The sequence below is a fragment of the Rhinopithecus roxellana genome, chromosome 5, assembly GCF_007565055.1.
Source record: "Rhinopithecus roxellana isolate Shanxi Qingling chromosome 5, ASM756505v1, whole genome shotgun sequence".
NCBI lineage: Eukaryota > Metazoa > Chordata > Mammalia > Primates > Cercopithecidae > Rhinopithecus > Rhinopithecus roxellana.
This window is the reverse complement of record NC_044553.1, coordinates 42,584,047-42,602,762: the sequence shown is the minus strand read 5'-3', so window position 1 is coordinate 42,602,762 and position 18,716 is coordinate 42,584,047. Positions and strand designations below refer to the sequence as shown.

Genomic DNA, 18,716 nt, shown 5'->3' with positions numbered 1-18,716 from the left:
TGTGTATTTATTCACTTTCGGAAGCTAGGAGTGAGCAACACAAATTTTACTCTGAAGTCAGAAGAGCTCATATATAATAATTCGAATGCCCCACCTATTTTCACTTGTCCATTCCACATACCAGCTTACTTAAGATACTTAATACTTAATCACATAATTATCTTTGATAAAGGTAGAGGCACAAAGAGGCAACTGAGCAAGTCAGATTCTAATGTGTGTACCTCATAATAATTTTTTATCCATTTTCATCTTTATATTCTGTAACATGAAACTTACCTAATCTTAAAATGTTAGCTTCACTTTTTACCTATGAAATACTTATCTTTCTGAATAAATATAATGTGTCTATAAAATAATGAGACTGATTCTGGTGTCTTTAGTCATGAAGCAGGTATCTAGTCCTATAATGAACAAAGTTGAGGCTTCTTTGAGGAGACAAGTGAAAAATTTTTGCTTCAAAGGAGCTCACAAGCTAAGTAAATAAATGAAATTAAGGTATGGGGGCATGGTGGCCTCAGGCTGTCTGGAGATGTTTGGAAAGGCTTCTTGAGTGAGGTGGCCTTTTAACTGAACTTAGTTTCTAAAGTAGCTTTTGGAGGAGAAATGAGAATTTGCTATGCAGACAGGGAAGGGAATGTCACTTAAAAGGAAGGTTCTTCATGCTAAAGGTTTTGTCCTGTAGGACATGGAGAACCTCTGAAGAATTTTCAAGGTGGTGGGATAAGATTATATTGTATTTTAGATTACGGTAGTTCCCCCTTATCTTCAGGATATATGTTCCAAGACCCCCACTGGATGCTTGAAACCAGGGATAGAACATAATTTTATATATAATATGCATGGATTTCTTTTTCCTTCTTTACAGTCACACATAGGTTTGTTCTTACCAATCTCAGCATATTTTTGTTTCTCTTATTGAGAACCTTCACCCTTTGACTTAAAGGAAGTGCTTTATAGCTTCTTTGGCATATCCAAATGCAAGCATCACTATTGTATTTTGGGGTCACTAAGTTACTTAATCATCCTTAATAATCCTTATCTTAGGGATACTTGAACACAAGCACTGTGGTACGATAACAGTGTATCTGATTGACTGCTACTAGGTGATTAATGGGTGGGTAGCGTAGATACATGACAAAAGGATGATTCGCATCCCTTGTGGGATGGAGCAGAACTGCATTATTTCATCACATTACTCAGAACAGGCATATAGTTGAAAACCTATGAATTATTTATTTTTTTAAACTATTTGAAATGGAGTCTCGCTTTGCCAGCCAGGCGGGAGTGCAGTGACACGATCTCAGCTCACTGCAACCTGTCTCCTGGGTTCAGGTGATTCTCCTGCCTTAGCCTCCCGAGTAGCTGGGACTACAGGCGCGTGCCACCACACCTGGCTAATTTTCATATTTTTAGTAGAGACGGGGTTTCACCATGTTGGCCAGGCTTTTCTTGAACTCCTGACCTCAAGTGATCTGCACATCTCCGCCTCCCAAAGTGCTGGGATTACAGTCGTGAGTCACTGCGCCCTGCCTAAAACGTATGAATTATTTCTGAAATTTTCTATTTAACATTTTCAGACCACAGTTGACCACAGGTAACCAAAACCTCAATCACAGAAAGTAAAGCCGTGGATAAGGCGGGACTAGTGTATAGGTAGCAGCCTAGAAGATTGATGGGAAAGGTGTGATGCTAGAAGGTGGTCAGTACAATACAGACACGAGCTGATGAGCATCTAAACTGGGACAATAGTAGGAGAGGAAAGGAGAAAACATTTGGAAAATAGTAACATTGATATTTCTTGTGAAGGAGAAGGAGAAGAAAGTAACAGCGACTTCTAGATTTCTGGGTTGGGTCATCTTTTGGATAGTAGTACCACTGAGATAGGGAATTCAAGGTTTGGGGCAAGGGTAATTGGAGATGAGAATTGTGTTTGGAGGTAACTACTAACATTCAAGTGGAGAGGGTTAGTTGGCAATTCTAGGGTCATCTCTTGCCGAGACTATATCAGACTCATGGGAGAAGACCAACATCTATGGGGTTGTAGGGAAGGCTAAGGACAAGAGTGGGGAGTGGTATGAAAATCCAAAGGCCATCTCAAGTAAAAGGAATAAATGTGTCATGCTTTTTAAAAAGTTGATGTGTGGAAAATGTTTTCCTGGCTTGGAAACTGGACGGCCAGGGGATGGCAGTATGGACTTCAGTGAAGTAGTGACGGAAGCCTGATCATAGACACTGAGGAAAGCGGTGTAGGTGTTGTGAGCTTTTGCTGTAAGAGAAGAAGTTGAGACTTGTTTTGCTTGGTTTGTGAGAGATGTGTATGTATTTCTGCTGAGTGATAAAGCCAACGGGGAGGGATTGATTTTTATAGGAAAGGAGGAAAGATAATGGAAACACATCTCATTATTTTATTGTCACATTTCTTTTCTTTGTTATCTTTTGAGTGTTTCCCCTTTTTGCCAGTAGAGTTATTGTCTATTTTTTCCTTCTAGAGGACAAAAAAAACTAATACAGACTCCTTTATTTTTATATAGATATACTAGGATTATAATTCAGATATTTAATATCTTTTTTTCAGAGTGTTCAGATAATAGATTAATGGAGAAAACATTTAAAATTGTTTAAAATTTAAATACATTGAACTCTAACATAGATGAAAAATGTGTTTACTGCTTTCAGTCGACCTGATAAAAAGCAACGTATGGTAAATATTGAAAACTCCAGGCATCGAAAACAAGAACAGAAGCACCTTCAGCCACAGCCTTATAAAAGGGAAGGTAAATGGCATAAATACGGTCGCACTAATGGAAGACAAATGGCAAATCTTGAAATAGAATTGGGGCAATTACCTTTTGATCCTAAATACTGATTCACAATTGAGTTAAATTAGACAACTGTAAGAGAAAAATATGCTTTGTACAATGTTTGGTATTGAAACTAATGAAATTATCAAGATGACAATGTCTTTTTTTGTTTCTAAGTATCAGTTTGATAACTTTATATTACTCAGAAGCATTAGTTAAAAGCCTACTAACCTGCATTTTCCTGTAGTTTAGCTTCGCTGAATTTTTTTTGACACTGGAAATGTTCAACCGTAGTTTTATTAAGGAAGCCAGGCATGCAACAGATTTTGTGCATGAAATAAGACTTCCTTTCAGTGTAAGAGCTTAAAGCAAGCTCAATCATACATGACAAAGTGTAATTAACACTGATGTTTGTGTTAAATTTGCAGCAGAGCTTGAGAAAAGTACATTGTGCTGGAATTTCATCATTAACATTTTATAATCTTACACTCACTTCTTGTCTTTTTGTGGGTTCAAGAGCCTGCTGACTTGTGAAGAATTTGCTGCCCTCTTAAGAGCTTGCTGACTTGTTTTCTTGTGAAATTTTTTGCACATCCGAATAATGTCGAAGAAACAATAAAACTACACCACGAGGAAAACTAAAGGTCTTTATTGAAAATCTGGCATTGTATTAACATGTGATTTTATACTATGTAGTATTTTATACATTTCCTCAGTAGTGACATTTGGTAAAGCAGTTCATATAGTTTTTTTCTAAGTTCCATGAATCTTACCCAGTGTTTACTGAAGTATTTAAGCAGCATCTGAATATTTCCACCCAGCAATGTTAGTTTATCTCAGAAAGTTCAGAATTCATCTTCGTGTTGAATTTCCCTTTTAACTTCCGTTCATAGACATATACGTGACTTCCAATTCGACCCTCCGGCAAGTGAGTGTGGAAGAAAACAGCAGTTCTGTTATAATTGCTTGAAATTAGGAAAGCACTTATTTCCTAGAAGCAAATAAATGTTTAAGTAAATAAAGGCTACATTTTGCTGAGTACTGTTTCAGTCAATTTTAGAATTGCCTATTCTAATTGCTCTCTACAACTTTTTGCTTAATAACAGAATTAACTTATAGGAAGTAAAATACCTTGATAGTTACAGAACTGGGGCTTATTTTGACTAGAGAAAAGACTAATTATGAAATGTGGGTTGAAACAGACCATAAAAAAAGGTTATATTATCTATTTACCTGAGGGTTTCCTAAACCTGGGATACAATTAAAACACTGAGATTTCCTCTTTTTCATGTTTACTTACCTCTGCCAAAATGCTGAAGGTGATCAAGTGAGTAGGCAATGATGCATCATCATGAAACTCTCTATGTAACCAGTTTAAGGGATTTAGGTAAAATACATCTGCTTCATCAACATACTGACTTTTTCCAGTCAGGTCTGGGGGGCACTGGAGAAATCTCATGGGAAGTGGGCAGTGAACATGGCTATGAAAAGAAAAGTTACCATAAATAAATACAAGTAAAACATGAAAGTTTTCATTAATCTTAAGATAAGTCATTTATACTTAGCAAAATGTGAAATCTGAATCTGTAAACTGTTGCAGTTAAGTGAAGCAGCAAGGCTTTAACTCATTTTCTCAAAAATAAAAAACATCATTCTCATACCATGCACCTATGCATCAGCAGCAGTATAATCTACAAGCCCAAACTAGCTCATAGAACTCCCATTTCAAGGAGAGAAGTAGGTCAGTAGGGGGACTCAACATTCTGTAGCATTGGTATTCTGTTCCAGAAGCGTAAATGGTCTTCAGGACCAGGTAAGTTTACTTGTTAATAGTAAAGTAGTTCTCCATAGGCGTATTTGATAAAGTAGGAAACTGGATTCTTTCTCTCTTCCCTTTCTGCTCTGATAGGGGATGGATCACATGCTTACATGGCAAGTTTTGTTTTTTTTGGAGACAGAGTTTCGCTCTCGTCACCCAGGCTAGAGTGCAATGGCACAATCTCAGCTCACTGCAACCTCCACCTCCCAGGTTCAAGCAATTGTCCTGTCTCAGCCTCCTGAGTAGCTGGGATTACAGGTGCCCGCCACCACGCCTGGCTGATTTTTTGTAATTTTTAGGAGAGATGGAGTTTCACCATGTTGGCCAGGCTGGTCCTGAACTCCTGACCTCAGGTGATCCACCGCCTCGGTCTCCCAAAGTGCTGGGATTACAGGTGTGAGCCACTGCACCCAGCCACATGGCAAGTTTGAAGTGTGTGTGTGTTTTTTCTTATATATTTATATAAGATTTAGAAGTAGAGAGCAACATATGTCCATTGATTAACATCCAAATAAGTAATGGTTTTATTGTGGCATAGAAAGACTAGAGCAGGTCGGGCTCAGTGGCTCATGCCTGTAACCCCAGAACTTTGGGAGGCTGAGGCAGGTGGCTCACTGGAGGTCAGGAGTTCAAGACCAGCCTGGCCAACCAGTGAAACCCTGTGTCTACTCAAAGTACAAAAATTAGCTGGGCATGGTGGCATGTGCCTGTAGTTCCAGCTACTCAGGAGGCTGAGGCAGGACAATACTTGAACCCAGAAGACGGAGGTTGCAGTGAGCTGAGATCACACGTCACTGCACTCCAGTGGGCGACAGAGCAAGACTCTGTCTCAAAAAAAAAAAAAAAAAAGATTAGAGTATAAAAAAGATGGATTCATTTCTAATACCAGTTATGACAATTTAAGCCAGTTACTTAGGTCATGAAAAAAGCCATGTTTATAACTGCCTTAGGAAAAATTAAACCGCACTGATAACAAACATTTAAAATTTCCAGTTAGAAATGAAGTTAATAATTATTTTATTTATGAAATGCATACAAATTAAATGTACACAAGACCTAATAGTGATTTATTTACTGGAAATGAAGGTCTTGTTTCGAAGGGAAGCAGAAATTCCTCAGAAAAAGCTGCCTGCCTTATATAAAAGCTGCCGGCCTACTGTAGTCTTTCTTTGCCACAATAAAACCATTACTTGTTTGGATGTTAATCAATGGACATACGTTGCTCTCTACTTCTAAGTCTGATGCAAAATAGGCATCAGACTTTTTCCTCTGTTGTGTGCTTTGAAAAGGTGTGGAGAACTTGGTGAACTGTACAAAGCCTAAGACATCAACTGACTACAAGTAGGTATAAAGAACATCTTGGTACCTCTAGGATTCCGGTTCTCCACAGTATTACCCCTAATGTGAGCAGAGAGAATGAATGTCCCTGTTTTAGCCACATACACATATAGTAGGGAATCCTCACGTTGAAAGGATACTTGATGTCTTCCATTTAGCCTGTGGTTTTTGCTAGGATCTCAATTTTTCTAAACTGTATATTCATGACTGGCATTAACAATAAGTAGGAGTATTCCAAGTGTTAAATTCTCCTAAAATGATAACCACAGTGATTAAATTAATTGAACGTGCATATGAGACATTAACTCCAGATTGTTTAAAGCCAGACTGAGTTAAATAGTTACAGATTTTATTTATTTATTTATTTATTTATTTATTTATTTATTTATTTATTTATTTATTTATTTTTAGGTATAGTCTCGCTTTGTCGCCCAGACTGGAGTGCAGTGGTACAACCTCAGCTCACTGCAACCTCCGCCTCCCGGATTCAAGCGATTCTCCTGCCTCAGTCTCCCGAGTAGCTAGGACTACAGGCATGCACGACAACACCTGGCTAATTTTTTTTTGTATTTTAGTAGAGTCAGGGGTTCACCATGTAACCCAGGCTAGTCTCAAACTCCTGAACTCAGGCAATCTGCCTGCCTCAGCCTCACAAAGTGCTAGGATTACAGGCGTGAGCCACCACGCCCAGCCTGGTATATAATTTTCCATAGGAAATCTGGGTCCTTTGCCCCTGTACCATTATTGGGTAATTGGTAACTAATACAGCTTCCTGAAATACAAGCACAGGACCAAACGGATGTCTTTTTAAAGGCCATATATAGTTGAGGCAATTTTAGTTTATTTCCCAGAAACACTTAATTCAAGCATTAGAATATCATCTAGTCGCATTCCCTAATTTTTATAGGTGAGACAACTGATGTCCAAAGAGATTAAAAATCTAGTTTAAAGCTGGGCGTGGTGGCTCACGCCTGTAATCCCAGCACTTTTGGGAGGCTGAGGTGGGCGGATCACCCAAGGTCAGGAGTTCGAGATCAGCCTGACCAACATGGAGAAACCCCGTCTCTACTAAAAATACAAAATTAGTCAGGCATGGTGGCGCATGCCTGTAATCCCAGCTACTCAGGAGGATGAGGCAGGAGAATCACTTGAACCCAGGAGGCAGAGGTTGCAGCGAGCCAAGATTGTGCCATTGCACTCCAGCCTGGGCAACAAGAGTGAAACTCTGTCTAAAAAAAAAAAAAAAATTCTAGTTTAAGATGAGGGCAATAGTCCAGTATTAGATCTGGACTAAAATCTATGTTTTAAGTTTAATTCAGATTGTGTAAAGATGTATCACAGAGATCTGTAGTAAGGTAAGTAATACATAAGTTTCTTTACTAAGAAGACTATCAAATACCTACAAATTGTTTTATACTGATTTAAATCAGAATTAAGTAAATTGTTTTTAAAGAATAATAAAGTTTATTTAAAAGGTTTTCTTTGACACAGTTCAAGTGGTTTTTAAAATCCATCAGTGAAGGCCGGGCGCGGTGGCTCAAGCCTGTAATCCCAGCACTTTGGGAGGCCGAGACGGGCGGATCACGAGGTCAGGAGATCGAGACCATCCTGGCTGACACGGTGAAACCCCGTCTCTACTAAAAAAATACAAAAAAACTAGCCGGGCGAGGTGGTGGGCGCCTGTAGTCCCAGCTACTCGGGAGGCTGAGGCAGGAGAATGGCGTGAACCCGGGAGGCGGAGCATGCAGTGAGCCGAGATCGCGCCACTGCACTCCAGCCTGGGCGACAGAGCGAGACTCCGTCTCAAAAAAAAAAAATAAATAAATAAAATAAAATAAAATCCATCAGTGAATAAATATGAGTGGGAGTTTAAAATTTACCATTTGATCAATGACCAATTAATTCAAATCCAGGAATCTGACAGGGAATTTTAAAGTAGTCAGTTTCAGTTTCTTAACAGCATATAGTGGAACATCTGTTATTACCTGTAATAAGGAGTAGAGTGGCAAGGCATCATTATAAATATTGAAGCTGAAGATTTATTGGGATTGTTGTAACAAACTTTTTGAATGTGACTCATGACATCAAGAGTACCTCGTTGATGAACTAAACCAGTATAAAGGGCGAGGAACAAATTTGATAAAAACAGGAAACTCAGAGCTGGTTTCTTCCATGTTTTCAGGTGGGTTAGTGAGTATCCTATATGAAGATAGACATATTGAACCTTAACACTGACAATCTTTTGTTATGTTAACTGCAAATACATCTGTAATTTTTAATGGAAATAACATAAATTGTAATACTGTTACGACAAATAAGACATAAGCAGTAAGTCACATCTCTGACCATTCACTACTATTGTCATCTAGGTCTTGACTTTTTCTAGTAAAAGGTATTGAGGTATAGTAGGAAGGTTACGGTAATGGAGTCTAACAGGTCCAGATTTGAATTCCAGCACAAGTTGTTTTACTTTGCTGATCATTTGGATAATAGTACCTTTTTCAAGTGTTAGAAAAAAATGTCCAGTGCCTGCCCTGGTACACAGTAGTTGCTAAATAAATAGGACTTTTAATTATTCCATTTACCTACCTCTTAAATCTCCCAAGCACTAATAATTGGTATTTTAGTGTGTAATATGAGTTTCAATAATGTGTCCTCTTAGGAAAATAAGCCATTGGGCACCTGAGAGATTTTCCATAAGTATCTGAGTGCTATGTCTTACTTTTTTTTCCCCACTGCAGTGGGAAATTTTTTTTTCCCACTACAGTCAGGCAATTTGGAGATGCTGAACAATTTTTCTTTTTTGATTTATGAAAGTGATTATTCTGTGGGGCAAAACAACAAAAAACCAAAGGAAAAAACCAAGTTGAATGAATAGAAGGGTATAAAAGGATAAGTAAAAGTCTCTCTCCCCTCTGATAGTCCTTTTCTTCAGCAACAGCCACTGTTAATGGACATATTAGGATCTACTGAGAATACCAAGAACAAGCCTTTCCACTGGAAAAGATTAAGCTTATTAGTAAGCATGACATTTTGTTCATAATTTACATATACTCTTTTTATAGAACTAGATAATAGTTTTTTTGAACTTGGGTATTCTTCATCCAAACCTTGGTTTGCCCAAAATGTTAGTACAATACTCAATGGGGCCAAGGCAGTGTATTTTATTTTGTTCCTCCTATAAATATGTTAATGACATCACGGTTCATAACTCATGAGTTGGAATATCACATATCCATGTCACCTAGTGCTTTTTAATCTACTTGAAATAGTTCTGATTAAGTAATCTGAAAAGTGGTATGGTGAAAAATGTAGCAAGAGTAAGAAAACTAAGCCTATCACTTAAATCTACATTTATAAGATGTTTGAAATGGTAAAATGAGGAGCCTACTAAAAAAAATGATAATTGCAATTAGCTTTATTTGAAATAAAATAGCTGAGATGAGAGGATTGCTTGAGGCCAGGAGTTCAAGACCAGCCTAGGCAACATAGTGAGACTCCATCTCTACAAAAATAAAAAAAAATTACCCAGGCGTGATAGTGCGCACCTGTAGTTCCAGCTACTGGGAAGGCTGAGGCAGGAGGTTCATCTGTGCTTATGAGTTTGAGGGGACAGTGAGCTATGATCACGCCACTGCACTCCAGCTTGGGTGACACCCTGACTTTTTATTTTCATTTTTATGAAAATAAAAATGAATAAAATAGGGCCAGGTGCAGTAGCTCACACCTGTAATCCCAGTACTTTGGGAGGCCAAGGCAGGCGGATCACTTGAGGTCAAGAGTTCAAGACCAACCTGGCCAACGTGGTGAAACCCTATCTCATATAAAAATTAGCCGGGCGTGGTGTCAGAGATTGCAGTGAGCTGAGATAGTGCCACTGCACTCCAGTCTGGGCAACACAGCGAAACTCTGTCTCAAAATAAATAAATAAAATAGGATTCTAAAAGTTCAACCATCTGTAATAACCCCAGTCAGATCCAGCAGATCCCCAAGCATAAGCTGAAGCACTTGACTTGGGTGGTAGGCTAAAACAACACCTACTTTAGTAGGCTCAAATACAAAAAGCCACATTAAAGCCTTGTCTTTGTCTATTCTGCTATAATGGAATACCTGAGGCTGGCCAATTTATAAAGAAAAGATGTTTACTTGGCTCATGGTCCTGCAGGTTGTACAAGCATGGCACCAGCATCTCCTGGTGAGGGTTTCAGGCTGCTTCCACTCATGGCAGAAGGTGCAGGGGAGTCATTGTGTGCAGAGATCACATGGTGAGAGAGCAGAAGCAAGAAAGTGGAAGGTGCCAGGCTCTTTTTTAACAGCCAGCACTCGGGGGAACTCAGGAAACCTAATATAAGGAGAATTCACGTATTACCCCAGGGTGGTGCCAAGCCATTCGTGAAGGCTCCAACCCCATGATCGAAGCACCTCCCGTTGTCCCACCTCCAACAATGGGGATCAAATTTCAACACAAGGTTTGGGAGACAAACATCCAAACTACAGCAAGCCCATCCTACAGCAAGGCCCTAGAAGATACGGTTTGTTCTCAATTATTTGAAGATACTTATAAGGTAAGCATGTGTAAAGTGATTCACTTATTAATAATTTGTTCATTCAAGGCCAGGCGCGGTGGCTCACGCCTATAATCCGGCACTTTGGGTAAAACTCCGTCTCTACTAAAAATACAAAAAAAAGTTAGCTGGGCGTGGTGGCGGGTCCCTGTAGTCCCAGCTAGCTACTGGAGAGTCAGAGGCGGAGCTTGCAGTGAGCTGATACCGCGCCACTGCACTCCAGCCTGGGCGACAGAGCGAGACTCTGTCTCAAAATAATAATTTGTTCATTCATTAAATGTTGGAAATTTTTATTAGAAACTGTGGCACTGGGTCAGGCGCAGTGGCTCATGCCTGTAATCCCAGCACTTTGGGAGGCCAAGGTGGGCAGATCACGAGATGAAGAGATTGAGACCATTCTGGCCAACATGGTAAAACCCCATCTCTACTAAAAATACAAAATTTAGCTGGGTGTGGAGGCGCATGCCTGTCGTCCCAGCTGAGGCAGGAGGCAGGCTGAGGTATGCACCTGTAGTCCCAACTGAGGCAGGCTGAAGCAGGAGAATCACTTGAACCTGGGAGGCGTACGTTGCAGTGTGCTGAGATCGCGCCACTGCACTCCAGCCTGGTGACAGAGCAAGATGCTGTCTCAAAAAAAGGAAAAAAAAGAAAAAAAAAAAAAAAAAAACGATGGCACTAGGAATACAATAATACAGGTGGGTGATACAAAATGAGAATACTTGGTGATCAAGACTGTGAAAATAGCACTGTGGGTAGAATGCTGGAAGATAACATGCTTGTGTTTCTAGCATCTTCAGTACTGGTGAGACAGGGCGTCTCTTTAAGTTAGGTAATGCTTCCCTTACATGATGGTGACTTTAACTCTCTGAGCTTAGCTCTTTTTTTTTTTTTTTTTGAGACGGAGTCTTGCTCTGTCGCCCAGGCTGGAGTGCAGTGGCCAGATCTCAGCTCACTGCAAGCTCCGCCTCCCGGGTTCACGCCATTCTCCTGCCTCAGCCTCCTGGGTAGCTGGGACTACAGGCGCCCGCCACCTCGCCTGGCTAGTTTTTTGTATTTTTAGTAGAGACGGGGTTTCACCGTGTTAGCCAGGATGGTCTCGATCTCCTGACCTCGCAATCCGTCCGTCTCGGCCTCCCAAAGTGCTGGGATTACAGGCTTGAGCCACCGCGCCCGGCCGCTTAGCTCATTTTAGGACGGATCATTTTAGTGAGAAGTGAATCTCCGTATTACTTAGAGAAGTAATACAAAGAAAATGCTGGGAAGAGAAGGAACAGCTGAACACTGCCAGAGAGAGTCAGGTGATAGCTTAGTTTTCTTGGGGACAGTGGATACTGAAACAGTTGCCATTCAAAATTGTCTTCAACAGTATTATGGATCAGAGGAGCTTTTGTGGAATATTCTGGGAGCCTTACTACATGTCACAGTATTATTTCTAAGAAAACATTTCAGGGTTCCAACTTAAAAATGAAGTTTGGGGATAAAGCCTTATTTAAAATAGAACTATTTTTATATTATTATTATTTTTTGAGACAGAGTCTTGCTCTGTCACCCAGGCGGGAGTGTAGTGGCAAACTGGCTCATTGCAACCTCCATCTCCTGGGTTCAAGTGATTATCCTGCCTCAGCCTCCCGGGTAGCTGGGATTACAGGTGTCTGCCGCCATGACCGGCTAATTTCTGTATTTTTAGTAGAGATGGGGTTTCCCCATGTTGGCCAGGCTGGTCTCAAATTCAGGTGATTTGCCCGCCCCAGACTCCCAAGGTTCTGGGATTACAGGTGTGAGCCACAGCACCCAGCCAGAACTGCCTTTATTTACATGTTTAGCATCCTATAAGCATTACTAAGCATTTGACATATAAAGAAAATATCTTTATAACTTCAGTTCTCATCAAATGACTTGTGCACATGTTAGAAAAGAACCTAACTTTAGAGTATTAAGAGTCCTGAATTTAAGGCCTCTGAGGGGTTTTTAAACCTTGTGGCACTGAAAGCTTCCAAAGGGAATTTCAGAAATGAGTTGCTAAAGGGAAGGGTTGGAAAGATTTTCCAGTTCCAATGCTAGACTGAGTGAACCACAAGAGAAGTCTAAGGTCCATCGTTTTGTTATAGACAAGTAGTTCTGTTTCATCAATATTTAAAACAAATGAACAAGATTCCAGTAGGTGATGTCCAGTAAGTCTAATTAATGGCATGCAAAAATTTGGAGATGCAGTTCTCACTGAAATAATCCACCCTCAAATGACCTAGCTTCAGAAAGTGATCATCCCCACCATGTAAATGATGTGAATCCCAATCACTGAAGATTTAAGACTTTGTATGTACCCCAGTGACTAAAGTATAGGTCCCTTCCTGTCACATAGTAATAACCCATTGCCAACTGGATGCTAAACATCATCCCTAAATACTTAATTTGCTCCTATTATCTGGGCCTACAAAAAGATAACCGAAAGTGGGTATACAGAACATTTCTGGAAGAGCTGCTTAAGAAAGTGATAACAATAGTTACCTCTGGGGAATGGGGCCAGATGACTTGAGGATGGCACACTAATTGTTTTTGTACCATCCGCATTTATTTTCATAATAAAAAGAAACACTGGGCTCCTAACAGATCATGTTCATCAGATTACTGTTACAGAAATGTTTACAATCCATTACGTCTCAGTTGACTACTCTTCAGGATAAAATCTAAAAACCTGAGCATATAAGAAGATACTTCATGAGATGGTTCCTTTATAAAGCCATATCTCTTAAGCATCACATATTATTTAGCTTGATATACACACTTCTAAAATTTTGGATATCCAGTGTGGCACTCTGTAATTTCCAGCAATGACTAATAAGTTCCTTCTTACCAAGGTAAGGTTCATAGTAATAGAGAGGATGGGAGTATCTGAGACTGTACATTACTGTTTCCATCCTGGTTTTGACAAGAATTATCAGGAAACCTAATGTTAAGAAAAAAAATCCCTATCACATTTTACCAATTAGAGAGAGATCTGAATTATTGTTTCTATTTTTAAATACTCTTTGAGAAAGCTTAGTTTCAGTGTTTAGATGAGAACAACAAAAGGTGGTTCAATTCTGGAATGGGACATACAGTAGAATGAGGCTGGGAAAGAGAGACTTTGAACTATTAACCATAATCAGGGTACTGGGCACAGATTAAGGTATCAAGAAGAATTTTTTTTTTTTTTTTTTTTTCAGACAGTCTCGCTCTGTCACCCAGGTGGGAGTGCAGTGGTGCCGATCTTGGCTCAATGCAACCTTCACCTCCAGGGTTCAAGTGATTCTCCTGTCTCAGCCTCCCGAGTAGCTGGGATTACAGGCGCGTGCCACCACACCCGGCTAATTTTTGTATTTTTAGTAGAGACAGGGTTTCACCCTGTTGGCCAGGCTGGTCTCAAACTCCTGACCTCAGGTGATCCACCCACCTCAGCCTCCCAAAGTGCTAGGATTACAGGCGTCAGCCACTGGCAGCTGGCCAGGAAGAATTTTATGTTGCTACCTTGTTAAGGAAGTAAAGCCATCTTTTCATCTTCGATAGAATTCAATAGTTAATGCCTAAAACAAAGACCTTTAAGTGGCATTATAAGTGTTATAGAGATATTGAGGTAGATACCAAAATAACCAGCTGAAAGAATGTGTAAGTGATTGTTTTTGGAGAGAGGAAATAGAAGGGAGAGCAGGGGAACAATTTTTTTTAAAAATTCCTTGTGGAAGGTCTTCTGAAATAATGTACATATGCAATTTTGATAAAAAGATTAGAATATGGGGCCAGGTGTGGTGGCTCACGCCTGTAATCCCAGCAGTTTGGGAGGCCAAGGCAGGTGAATCACCTGAGGTCAGTAGTTCGACACCAGCCTGGTCAACATGGTCAAGCCCCATCTCTGCTAAAAATACAAAAATTAGCTGGCTGTGGTGGCGTGGGCCTGTAATTCCAGCTACTCTGGAGGCTGAGGCAGGAGAATCTCTTGAACCCAGGAGGCAGAGGTTGCAGTGAGCCGAGATTGTGCCACTGCACTCCAGCATGGGCGACAGAGTGAGACTCTGTCTCAAAAAAAAAAAAAAAAAAAGATAAGAATATGGAAAAACAAAGTGGCCCAGTAAGAGAGAAGTCTATATTAGCCACCACTGTGGTAAAAACAGATAAGCAGACACTCAACTCAGAATCAGTAGTGGGTGCTGAACTCTATCAGCACAAGTGAGAGATTCAATCTAAGAACCGAATTAGTGTTGCTAAAATATCACCTTTCTTTTACAGATAAGGAAACTGAGGCACATTGTTAAACAATTCACTAAAGATGAGAGCCAGTCACAAAATATATTTTCTAGAGTTGAGTCCTATTTTATAGGAGTAAGGGAAATTCAAATTAGGCAAGAGAAGTTACTGTAGATTGAAAAAACAGCTGCAATTATTTTTCTTCCTGTGTCCCATTCCACTATGAGGTTAGCATTTATTTCCCCACCTCTTGAATCTGACCTGGCCCAGTGACTTGCTTTGATGAAAAGAATGTGGTAGAAGTGACAGTGTGCAAATTCCAAGCGCTTGTCTCAAAGGGTCTTGCATATTTGCTCCCTCTCTTGGAACACGGCCTACGCCAAGTGAACAAGCCCTAGCTAGCCTGTTGGAGGAAGAGAAAACTCAGAAGAGCTGAGAAGACTTGGCCTACAGCTAGATGAACCCCAGACATGAGAGCCCAGCCTAGGTCAACAGAGGTATCTACCCAAACTGCAGCTGATGACGTTTGTTTAAGTGAGCTCAGTGGAGATGAGAACTGCTCAGTTGAAATGTAGACCTGGCCGGGCGCGGTGGCTCAAGCCTGTAATCCCAGCACTTTGGGAGGCCGAGACGGGCGGATCACGAGGTCAGGAGATCGAGACCATCCTGGCTAACACGGTGAAACCCCGTCTCTACTAAAGAAATACAAAAACTTAGCCGGGCGATGTGGCGGGCGCCTGTAGTCCCAGCTACTTGGGAGGCTGAGGCGAGAGAATGGCGTAAACCCGGGAGGAGGAGCTTGCAGTGAGCTGAGATCCGGCCACTGCACTCCAGCCTGGGAGACAGAGCAAGACTCCGTCTCAAAAAAAAAAAAAAGAAATGTAGACCTGCAAATAATAATAAATGGAGTTTCAAGCCACTACAGTTTTGAGGTAGCCTTTTACACAGCAATGGCTGATAGAGTTGTCATGTTTATATAAAAATAGGTTAAAACAAGTCACACAAAAGCAGCATATGGCTGAAATTTGTGGTATAACTCAAAATTTCAAGTAGTTAGGAAAGATTCAAACTAGGTCTCTAAAACATCAAGAGCTCCAAAGAGAACTGTTCTAAATGTCCGAAGATTCTGTCTAGGTGAGATCACTAGACAGAGTTGATCCTACTGTTGGAACCTCTTGGCATTAAAGAGCTCTGACTGTTAGGGGAAGTGCAAATCTCCTAGGAATCAGTTTTTTGACTCACTCTAGAACCTTAGGTAGGGGGTGGAGGAAAAGAATGCATCCTGTGAGGAGATCAAGGGGTTTTCTAGGTCGCTGTCTTTTAAGAATCCCTCTAAGTAGACAGAGAATGGAAGAAGGGGTGATTCTCACCTATTAGAAGGGGATCTCTTTACCCCTCATCAGCATTTTATCTCAAAAAACTGGGAAAAGGCCCTGGTTACAAGGATCTTGCCACTTAAAGATTCAATCTTTTAGACTGGGAATGAGGATTCAGACAACTCAGTCTTCGTGTAAATACTTGGTAAAGAAACAGGACACAGAGGAGGAATGCCGGAAAAATCTGGTTTATGAAAACAGAAATCAAACCAAGTTACTAACCAACCTCCCTATCCCCTCCAGGCACACAAAAACATTTGCCTCTGTACTCTGGCAATGCTTAATTATAACACACACTCAAGTGGCTGTAAAAAAAACCCAACAAAACAAAAACCATTTTAACATCTGAATAGTGATTTATGAACAGATTTCCTCTGGCAAATGGGGCCAGCTATTCTTAAGGCTTGCCAAATAGCTGTTAGATGTCTATATTTCTGTATGTGCCTGCGTTTGTATATGGTTAGAGTGTAAAGTAATGACAGACTGAGGCTTTGGTTTCAGAACTTCAGATGTATCAAAAATACAGATTTTTATGTTTGATTTTATATTTGTATGTTTATCTCCTTAAATCGAAGAGATTATACATCTCAGATCTGTAGGAGTTGATGTATACTTGGTCAAACACTGCTTGACTCAATGTTTTTCTTTTTTTTTTTTAAGTAAAAAATAAGTTTGAAAACTGTAACTCCCTAGGTTTTTTCCAGCCTCCAGTTCAATTGGCTAGTCATTTCTTCTCTCCCAACGTGATTTTTTTTTAAGGTCTTAATATTTGAAGGAAGCCAACAGTCATTTATTCCGAATTAAACTTGAAGTTAATAAAGTTTCAATTCATAATTTTTCCAAACCAACCAATGTAAAAACCCAGATTTTCCTGAATTGAGTCATGTAAGAATTTTTGTAAGTGACAAAAAAAATACATGTTAAGACTGTGGAAAAATGGAGAAAAGGCCTGAAATAAAATCAGGAGTTAATTACTTAAAAAATTGCATATGCCAGGCTGGGTGCAGTCGCTCACGCCTGTAATCCCAGCACTTTTGGGAGGCTGAGGTGGGTGGATCACCTGAGGTCAGGAGTTCAAGACCAGCCTGGCCAACATGGTGAAACCCCGTCTCTATTTAAAATACAAAAATTAGCTCGGCATGGTGTTGCATGCCTGTAATCCCAGCTACCAGGGATGCTGAGGCAGGAGAATTGCTTGAACCCAGGAAGTGGAGGTTGCAGTCAGCCGAGATAGTGCCACTGCACTCCAGCATGGGTGACAGAGCGAGACTCCATCTAAAATAATAATAATAATAATTGCATATGCCTTAGAGTTTTAAAGGTGTAAATGTTTTGTGTGTAAAAGCATTAAAAACTAGTTTCAACAGCAATAAATACATTTTTCCTTTGTGAAAATGAAGACCCTTACAGTTTAACCCTAAACTTAAAATAGCTAATCTAAAACAGACATTAACTTTACGTTTTAGTGAGAAACAATACCACCGAATAGAAACACCACCACCAAAAACTGCTTTGGGTATTGGATATTTATGTGGGTTTTTTGTTTGTTTGTTTTTTGAGAGAAGGACTTGCCATATTACCGAGGCTGGTCTCAAACTCCTGGACTCAGGCGAACCTCCTGCCTCAGGCTTCTGAGTAGCTGGGACTATAAGTGCACACCACTGCACTGGGCTAGGATCTTTATGTTTTTATCTCACTTTAGAGGATATAGGAAAAAAGATATTTGGACTACAAAAAGGGAATATTGCAGTCATATAATTAATCTGTAATTAAGTAATTCCTTATTAACCTAGTTGAAAATAAAAATAGTTTAATGAGAATGTGTTGTCTTTGGACTATTTCTATATAATTTATTTTCTATAACAAAAGTACTTACCACAGAACACCATACAGAATGGTAAAACTGGATAAATAAACCTGAATTCTTTGTGGCTCAACATGCTATAATAAAAAGAAATATTATTAAAAATATTAATTATCATGTTATATGATGCATTGAGAAAGTAATGTATTTAATATAAAACATATTTAACTTGATCTGTTTATTTTCTAAGTACTCAGACTGAATTTCTTGCTTCAGGAATTAGTCTTATTTTTTAGTTATAAGGTGATTATGATATGGTAAAACTAATCATAAAATATGATGTCAATTTGAAATTACAGAGTACAGTTACATTCTAAAAACGGGATTTCTATTTCTATCCAAGTAAGTAAAATTAGTCAAATTTGGAACAAGGATACATCATTTTTATTTTAGAATGTATTTCCGTGGTCCTTCAATTTAAAATTTTGGTGGTATTGACTGATTGATTGATGACTGATTGACTGAGACTGGATCTTGTTTTGTCACCTAAACTGAAATGCAGTAGCACAATCATAGCTCACTGCAACCTTAAATTCCTGGGCTCAAGCAGTCCTTCTGCCTCAGCTTCCCAAATAGTTAGGACTACAGGCACATGCCATCATGCCCTGATAATTTTAAATTTTTTTCAGAGAGGGGGTCTTGCTATGTTGCTCAGGCTGGTCATGAACTCCTTGCTTCAAGCAATCCTCCCACCTTGGCCTTCCAAAGTATTGAAATTATAGGCATGAGCAACTG

General features: G+C 39.8%; 2 protein-coding genes across 8 annotated transcripts in view; one reads left to right on the top strand and one right to left on the bottom strand.

The window, feature by feature from the left end:
• Window positions 1–3,839, top strand: part of CCPG1 (cell cycle progression 1) — a 50,423-nt gene extending 46,584 nt beyond the window's left edge. For 3 of the 5 annotated variants that reach the window (XM_010372565.2, XM_030929729.1, XM_030929727.1), the window contains exon 9: window positions 2,677–3,839. In XM_010372565.2, coding sequence (XP_010370867.2) covers window positions 2,677–2,866 — 190 coding nt within the window. In that variant the 3' untranslated portion in view covers window positions 2,867–3,839. The remainder of the gene's footprint in view (window positions 1–2,676) is intronic. The other 2 variants (XM_030929730.1, XM_030929728.1) reach the window with 1 other exon arrangement.
• The window catches only part of PIGB (phosphatidylinositol glycan anchor biosynthesis class B), a 36,451-nt gene continuing 21,166 nt past the window's right edge, over window positions 3,432–18,716 (bottom strand). For all 3 annotated transcript variants that reach the window (XM_030929731.1, XM_030929732.1, XM_010372560.2), the window contains 4 exons: window positions 17,994–18,058; window positions 7,944–8,157; window positions 4,102–4,282; window positions 3,432–3,792 (listed from right to left, as the gene is read on the bottom strand). In XM_030929731.1, coding sequence (XP_030785591.1) covers window positions 3,628–3,792; window positions 4,102–4,282; window positions 7,944–8,157; window positions 17,994–18,058 — 625 coding nt within the window. In that variant the 3' untranslated portion in view covers window positions 3,432–3,627. The remainder of the gene's footprint in view (window positions 3,793–4,101; window positions 4,283–7,943; window positions 8,158–17,993; window positions 18,059–18,716) is intronic.